The 8,161-nt window shown below is 42.0% G+C and overlaps 1 protein-coding gene across 2 annotated transcripts in view; it reads right to left on the bottom strand.

Moving 5' to 3' along the window:
* Positions 1-1,324: 1,324 nt before the first annotated feature.
* SEC22C (SEC22 homolog C, vesicle trafficking protein) overlaps positions 1,325-8,161 on the bottom strand; it is a 30,996-nt gene continuing 24,159 nt past the window's right edge. Inside the window, exons 5-7 of one of the 2 annotated variants that reach the window (XM_034759841.1) lie at positions 7,066-7,184; positions 6,313-6,378; positions 1,325-1,847 (exon numbers count right to left, since the gene is read on the bottom strand). In XM_034759841.1, the coding sequence (XP_034615732.1) occupies positions 1,647-1,847; positions 6,313-6,378; positions 7,066-7,184 (386 nt within the window). In that variant the 3' untranslated portion in view covers positions 1,325-1,646. Of the gene's footprint in view, positions 1,848-4,727; positions 6,379-7,065; positions 7,185-8,161 lie in introns of those variants that run through there. The other variant, XM_034759840.1, reaches the window with a different exon arrangement.

Here is an 8,161-nt window from a genome sequence, read left to right as displayed (position 1 = left end):
ATTTCTCTGTAGCAGTGCATTGGACTAGGTACAGTAAAGGCTGTACTACTGAGAACAGCAGACATCAATGCAATATCCAGTCACTTAAATCTTTATGCATTGCACAAGTGGTCAGAGGAAGCTGGAGGTTTCAGCAGCTGGATAGTCAGTTGTTAGGGCTTTTAGCACACAATGTGTGGGACTGTGGTTTAAAATATTAGCTGGATGTTTCTGCTATAATAGTCAGTAGTGAAATAGATAATATTGACTAACATTTAAGCTGCCTACAGAGTCAGGAAGGTAACTCTCCATCAATTTAATCTCTTTGCAACCATGAAAGGTAGAGACATTAAGTGAAAGAACAATTCCTCAGCAAGGGGATGAAATTCTACATAATACATGGGGCTACCATAAAATGGTTAAGTGAGAAAAAATTAAGAAGGTACCTCCACAATATTACACCTACAAGCTTCCTGTGATTTCTCAGTTTCAGATTCTCCACTAACCCTCCAAAAGATAGCTGCATCAAAATATTAGGACATTCTCTATACAATTTACCAAAAAAGTATCAAAAGTGTTCATAGACATTTAAAATGTCAGTATATACTTCAGCACATTAAATACTAGAATATACATTGCAGCAGAGGTGGACAAATTCAGCTCCTAATGACTATATTCAAAAGTGCATGCTCATAAATTAACCGTAGCACGAGAGCTTAAATGTAAAATAAAGAGAACCTGCTCTTGCTTTCCAGGGTGGGGAATGGATTGCTAATAATGTATCTTTTGAAAGGTGGAAAAACTCATTGGGTTGTCACAAAATACATCTTCCAAGCTTATTTATCTGTATAAGCCAAACAAACATATTATTACCCTTTCAAACAATGTGACCTTCAACAAGGAACTAAAGGCCAGTTGGGCTGAAAGGTCAGTTGTGTGTTTTCTAGGTTTGTTTTATGCAGCTTCAAACTTACTTCAAGCTCACACCGTACCAACAATTAAGATGTACAGTTTACTCAAGAGACATTTTACATCCTTTATGGTTTTTAAAAGGGCCCCAGCCCTTTTCTTTTCTTCAGACCCTATAATTCTATTTCACCTTAATAGGATTACCCTGAAGATCCCACTAAAAGCATTTTTCCCCCCACCAATTACTAACTAATTATGACAAACGCTCCTTAACTTTCATCTATAGATCTCAAGTTGCTTGACAGATGTAAGTGCTAAGCATTATTATCCCCAATTTTAATCAGTCTTGGTTTTAACGTACAATTTCAATGTTTTGTGTCAAACGCCCAGGGCAACACACTGAAACGGTGAACTGTTGCAAAGCAAATGAGACAAATGAAGAGAGATTGACTGTTTGGTGTCAGTCAAGGAGTACACTGAAAAGACTGAGTACTGAAGATTCTCAATGGCAGTGAGAACCTCCATTACGAATGCTTGCAAATAGTTTTCAATGCACAGTTGACCTACAACTAATCCCCTGCATGTCTATTTGACACTAATTATAAGAGCACAGTTTATTTCGAGTTGTTTCGTTTCAAAATCTCTCTCTCGTGATAACCATCGTTGTGCATTTTTAAAATATTCCCCAAAGTACTTTTGGCCAGTGTAAGCAAATACAAGAGTTTTTAAAATATGAGTGATGAATCCCACGTGTGTTTTCATACTCCAAAATCTGGCTGTTTCTCCATCAGTTGCCTTGTCAGTATCTCATATGAAGAAAGAGAAGCCACTCCTATGTGAAAGAGTATTTGCCAGATGTTCCTTAATCCATACAAGTAAATGTTGCATAGACAAATGGAGAAAAACAGTACAAACGCCTTCATCTTCTTTGATGAACCGTGGAACAAGTACAAACAACACTGGAATAGCACCAGAGAAACAATGTTAGCAACATCAAACTGAATACATACAGACAAGGATCACAGCTTACAATTACTGGCACCTATGATTTAGGGATGCACCTGCCAGCCACTAAAATGCACACAAGAAGCTTAAAGCTCTTTTCAAGTCTTATCTATTATAAAGACCATCCATCCAACAGAAGTGAATTGGTGGCCTCAATCCAGATCCTACTGAACAGGTATCGTATCCACAACAAAAGAAACCCGCCAGCACAATTGGCACCCTTGTTGGTAGTCTAGAAAGGATTGGCAAGAATTAAACAAGTATGAAAGCTAAACTAAGTTTTAAGACTCAGAAGTGAGCCTTGTAGGTTAAGGCTGAAACTCAACGGCAGGGAGATATGAGGCAAGCCTATACTCACTTCTGCTGTACCTATTCTGGACATAAATAAAGGGCTAAATTAACAATGATTTTATCCCAGAATTCACTTTAATATTGAAGGATATAGTTTCGGACAAGAGACTCAGAGCAATATTTAAACAAAACAAACCAAAAAATTCCCAGTGCAGGTACAGTCCACTGGTTCAGTGTATTTTAAGTGACCTCCTATAATGGTTGGTCCACATAACAGGGCAAGAGCCTATTACGCGTGCCAGCTAGAGGAGTTACTTGTTTAGCTCAAGCAGTCAAGACTCACGCTTTAGTCTGCTGGAGGTCCCTGCTTTCAAACCTTGCTGGTGAGACGTGGGGTTGCTAATACACAGCACTTTGCACTGAGTATGATTATGCAGGGTCACTTCAGGACGCTGTCCCGCCATAATTTAAGAGGGCAAAGAGCCCAAAACACAATGTTTGTTAGCATTTTCCACTATCAGGCGAGATGTTGGGAAAGTCAAGAGGGAGCTACTCTATGTAAAAAGGTGAAACTGACTGGCATCAAGTTAAGGAGCAGATCACGTCTCCACAAAAAATACAAAGTTTCTACTATGAAATGCTAGCACCAAAAAATAGTATAAGCTACACGATTACTTCTCTTATTGTATGTATATGTACCACCCCGGGTGGGTCACCAGCTGTCAGGACCAAGGGTAGGACCTCTGGATCTATAAGCATAAGACTCTACTGCCTGAGCTAAAAGACCCAGGCCCTGTTATCTCAAAGCCAGCAGCAGATCCAAACCTCTAAGTGGTCCAGCCGTTAGAGTAGACAGAGAACCATGGTAAAAATGGGTTACACATGTATGTGTGAAGTTGTTTCACTTTAACTGCCTCCCCCCTTATTTTGGCAAAAAAATCCAATGAATTTAAAGGGCAATAAATGTCAATCACAGTCAGAGAATCAAGCCAAGCTAGAAGCCATGTGGTACAATAAAAGACTAAGTCCAGAATACTAAGTTTCTGAAATTCTGTGATTGGACAAAACCAAATCAGATATTAAAGGTACATTTCATTATCAGCCTAGGGTAACTTAACATGGCAAATAGTTTTCTAAATATTTCTCGCATATTAATCACCACACAGAAATACTGAAAGTGATACTTCACTAATTTACATTTTTGCAAGAGGTCTGGAGTTGTATACACACTTAGAACTTGATCTTTATGCCAATTATAAAAACTTTGATGCAATTCTGCTATTTTACATTTGGTCAGGTTTTCAAAGGGCAATGATGCACAAGCCTAAATCCAAGACCTCAGCTCCTGGAAGAAATAATACTTCACCCCTCTTGGAAACCAGTCATCTCTGTGCCAAGACTCATTTATCACAGAGCTGCATTTGGCACTTTACAGCCAAGATGCACTGTATCAAGCCTGTAATTACTATTTAACAAGGGTCAAATTCTGCCCTCATATTCGTGCTACTTCACTTAAGTCAGTGGAATTGAGTGGCTGGAGTGACAGAACACAACTTGACCTTCTGATTAAACCTTAGATTATGTAGAAACCAATGTGGCATTTTATACACGATAACTATATTGGCTCTTTCCGCTGTAGATTTGAGAGCGTGTCTAAAGTAACTCCTCATTTGAGGAAAGGCTGAGCTGGGCAAACAGCAAGGTTTTTAAAGCATTTAATATTTTAAATGTTAATTTGTTATAGTCTAGAATTCCTCTATTTTAGCAACGAAGGTTAGTGTCCAAAGACAAGACTAAATAGCAATGTTGAATTTTTTTCCCCCCTAAAACAGGGGTTCAGCCAATCCAGATGATACAGTTTAAAAATTTCAAGACTTATTTTTAAATAAATTGGAGCATGTAGTTTTGCCCATTTTCAGTCCAAAGTCCAAGTTCCTCAAATAATTGAGCTCAATTCAAGCACCACATGACCCTGAAATCAGGATGACTGCTGTTCATTTGTACGTTGACTTGTTTAGACATGAAAACTCATCCATTATGTCCATGTGAATCAGAAAACCAAGAACATAATTTAGAAAATGAATATGCCAAAGCTCTAAGGAATGCCAAGCATGAATGCTTGTTCTTCCACTATACTGCACAAAAGACGACTCAAATTCTTGCGAAGCTCTCAGAGAAGGAAGGGGGTTTCGGTTACCATTTGAAATAATGCAAGAAGAAATAATTATCTGGTAGCTACCTTAAAAGAATGAGGAGATGAGGGCTGCACATGCTATTAAAGAAGTAGATTTGATATTGGGCCATGCTCATGCTAAAAACAGCCTGGAAACAGGACCAACTCCCACCGAGATTTGTCTCTAAGCCAAGTTCAGCAGTGATGTGTAGAACCAGGGGCAGCTCTAGCTTTTTTGCCGCCCCAAGCACGGCAGGCAGGCTGCCTTTGGCAGCATGCCTGCGGGAGGTCCCCGGTCCCGTGGATTCGGCGGCATGCCTGTGGGAGGTCCGCCGGTCCCGCGCCTTCGACGTACCTGCCGCCGAATCCACGGGATGGTGGACCTCCCCCACAGGCAAGCCACCGAAGGCTGCCTGACTGCCGGCCTCACAGGGACCGGCAGGGCGCCCCCCACGGCTTGGAACACTGGTGGCTGGAGCCGCCGCTGTGTAGAACGTAAGTTACAAATCTTTGTGTGAGTTGCGCCTGTTTATGCCAGAACTGGTCCACAGGTAGTATTAAATTGCAGTAACATATTTTTGCACTCCATCAAATGCCAGATCAGTGCAAGTTACACTACTTTACTGCTCACACCTGATGCATAAGTTACACCATTAACATCAGCAATTCCTTTTGCCTACTGACTAGGAGTCCATTGCAAAATCCAACATGACTGCAATGCAAAAGGATCTTCATATATGACCTCAGGATTGTTTATTGGCAAAAAGAGAGGAGATTCTGAATGCAAGAACAATGGTCAAATACACAGTAATGTGACATAAAAGCCATTTTGTAAAGTAAACAGATGTGCATGTGGCAGGGTGTTGGGCAAGAATTGCTGACTCAGCCCTCTGTCACGCCAGCCCCCATTAAGGGATGTAAATTGGAGCTGGCTAGAGAAAACCTGCAACTAATTGGGAGACAGCTGCCCGCCCAGTTATCCTGGGGCTATATAAAAGGCTGGGAGGAAGGAAGCCGGGGGGGAGGAGCGAGGGAGTGGAAGCAGAGCGATAGCTCTTCCCTCCTGGGCGCAGACACTAGAACCCAAGCGGTGTATGGTGAAAAGACGGTGGGAGCACAACTTGTAAATAAACGGCACCAGTGGTTACTGAAGCCCAGGGCCTTGGACTGACTTTGTCAGCACAACAGGGGCAGGAGCCAAGCCCCCCCCGCTACAGTGCGTAATTGTCATTTTACAGATAGAAAGACGAAGGCTGACAAGTTGAGATTTATTCAAGGCTGCACTGAGTCAATGGCAGAGTTGGAATAAAACTTAGCAGGCCCTGGATTTGTCTCAGATTCACAAACAATTCTGGTGACTCGTTATACATTATGGCAGTGAGACAATGGAAAAACAAGGATTGTGCTACAGTATCTTAAGGATTCTCTTTAGAAAATGTTTAAGTGTGAAAGAGTTTTAAAACTAGTTAATATAATTAAAATGATGGCTCAAGGCTTTTGAAGTTTGTACGACCCCGCTCTTTCAAGCGGTTAGAGAAAACGCTACAATGCCGGAATAGCACAAAGCATATCTATTGCTGCTTTGGGGAGTTTTCATTTAACTAGTGGTTTATGTGGGGGCTACTTTAAACCAGAATAGTTCTTGAGAGATCTGTACAATGAAGGGGATAGATAAACCTACAGCTGAGGGGTTGAGAGGAGCGATTAGTCAATAGATGCATAATGGGTTAGAAATGTGAAGGCTCCATTTGTACATTGACTCTACCCAATGGCCAATTTTTGCTCCTGTGTCATGTATGCATCCAAACGCAGAATTTCACCCAGTGAACAGCCAATGTGCTTCTGAGTCTCCTATTCTGCTCACTGATCATACTCAACAAATGTTTGTTAGATGCAGCGCAGCAGATGAAAAATGCAGGAAGAGTGCCAGAGCACAATAGCTAAATTTAACATACCTGAAAAATGCAGGCTAGAAAAGAAAGGAGAAATGCTATTACATTTCCAGTTCCCTCGTAGTCTTCCTGTTTGCAGAAGATAAAGAAGAGTTTTTTAAAAGTTACTGAGTTTTAGTTGACGCAAAGTGCTGCTTGACATTTTATATAGGTACATTCTATAGAAGTACTTAGTACCACAGTAGAATGAGACTATCATAATTTCAGACTACAAAGTCAGACTGGAGTTAAATCAATATTCATTGAACAAAATACTGGAAATTGAGATGTATAGATCAATTTATGCCACAAAATAAAAACTGCAAAACACTAAATGATTTAGATTTTTTTTTTTTTAAAGAGGTACTTTATGCTGATTCCACAATACATTTTCTAAATGGTATAAAAATGCACCATCTGAAGAAACACATGCAATTTATCAAAACAGACATTTTAAAGTGGGACAATATGTCCACATAAAACCCTTCCAGGATGTCAAAAGTAAGATTCTCCTCCACCTTTCAAATGAACTACATCACTCCACTCCCTCCAGGGAAAAAAGATTTTGCAACATGCCCTGAAGCTCAAAAAATTTAGGCTCTGACAGATCAGAGTGCATGAAGTATATTCCTTCATCCGAATCAAGCTCTCCGGATAAACAAAGCATAACTTGAAGAGTTATGGTGTGCAATAACCACCAATGATCGAATACTTATATAACTCTAATCCTCCCCTCCCTGATACCACACTACAACTCAAAAGTCAATAAAAGGTTACCTGAAAAGAATACTCTGCTAGATGAACTCCTCGAATGAGGTTCAAAGCCCCACACATGATGTTGAGAACAAGGGACAGAATCCCCAAAGGAGTCACAGGTTGCATTCTGTAGGTAGGGGCTTCAGACAATTAAAAAAAAAAAAAAAAGAGACTACTGAAAATTAATTCCAATTACCGTATATACTTGATCATAAGCCGGTTCGTTTATAAGCCAACCCCGCCTCCCCAAGATTGATAAGTAAAAATGGAAATTTTTTATAACCAGTTCATAAGCCGACCCGATAATTCAGGGGTCAGCAAACTTTGGCTCCCGGCCCATCAGGATAAGCTGCTGATGGGCCGAGATGGTTTGTTTACCTCGAGCGTCCGCAGGCACGGATGTAAACCTAAGTAAACCCAAAGTGTCCCGGCGTGCCAGCTGCTTACCCTGATGGGCCAGGAAAGCAACTGGTGGGGAACTTTTTTGGGGGGAGAGAAGCTAGGAGTCAGAGGAGTAAACCCTGTGACCACACCCCACATGACCCCACCCCTAGCGTGGGACCCCCACACTCTCCCCATCCCATCCCTTCCCACCTTATCTGGGGAAGATGTCTCTGACCTGGCTAGAGCTGCTCCAGCAGGCCAGACCGGGTGGCGCAGCCACAGCATGTTCCAGTAGGCGGGGCCGGACGGCACGGCCACAGCCTGCTCTGGGGAGCGGGGCCGAGTGGCATGGCTGCAGCCTGCCAACCCCAGAGCTGCAGCTGCTTCGGAGGCTGGGGGGGAGAGCAGCGTGGCCAGAAGTGGAGAGACTCTGGCCCCACCTCTTCCCTTCTGGCTCTGCTGCCTCTCCTTGCTCCCTCTGTTGGGGAGAGGGGCTGTGTCCCACCTCTCCCTCTCTATACCGGTTCATAAGCCGACCCCTGTCTCTGGTGCTTCCCTTTTTTACTAAAAGTCGGTTTATGAACGAGTATATATGATGCTTCATTCCTTTTTATAAGGTAACTCAAATTCAGTCGAATTGTGGGCTGTATATTCAAGGCCTTGTGTACACTCTGGCAAGATGGACTTTAATTTTGTTGCAAGGCGCCCACAGTTTCTGTTCCACTCCATTGCT

This window comes from Trachemys scripta, chromosome 2 (assembly GCF_013100865.1).
Source record: "Trachemys scripta elegans isolate TJP31775 chromosome 2, CAS_Tse_1.0, whole genome shotgun sequence".
Classification (NCBI taxonomy): Eukaryota; Metazoa; Chordata; order Testudines; family Emydidae; genus Trachemys; species Trachemys scripta.
This window is presented reverse-complemented; position numbering and strand designations above follow the sequence as displayed.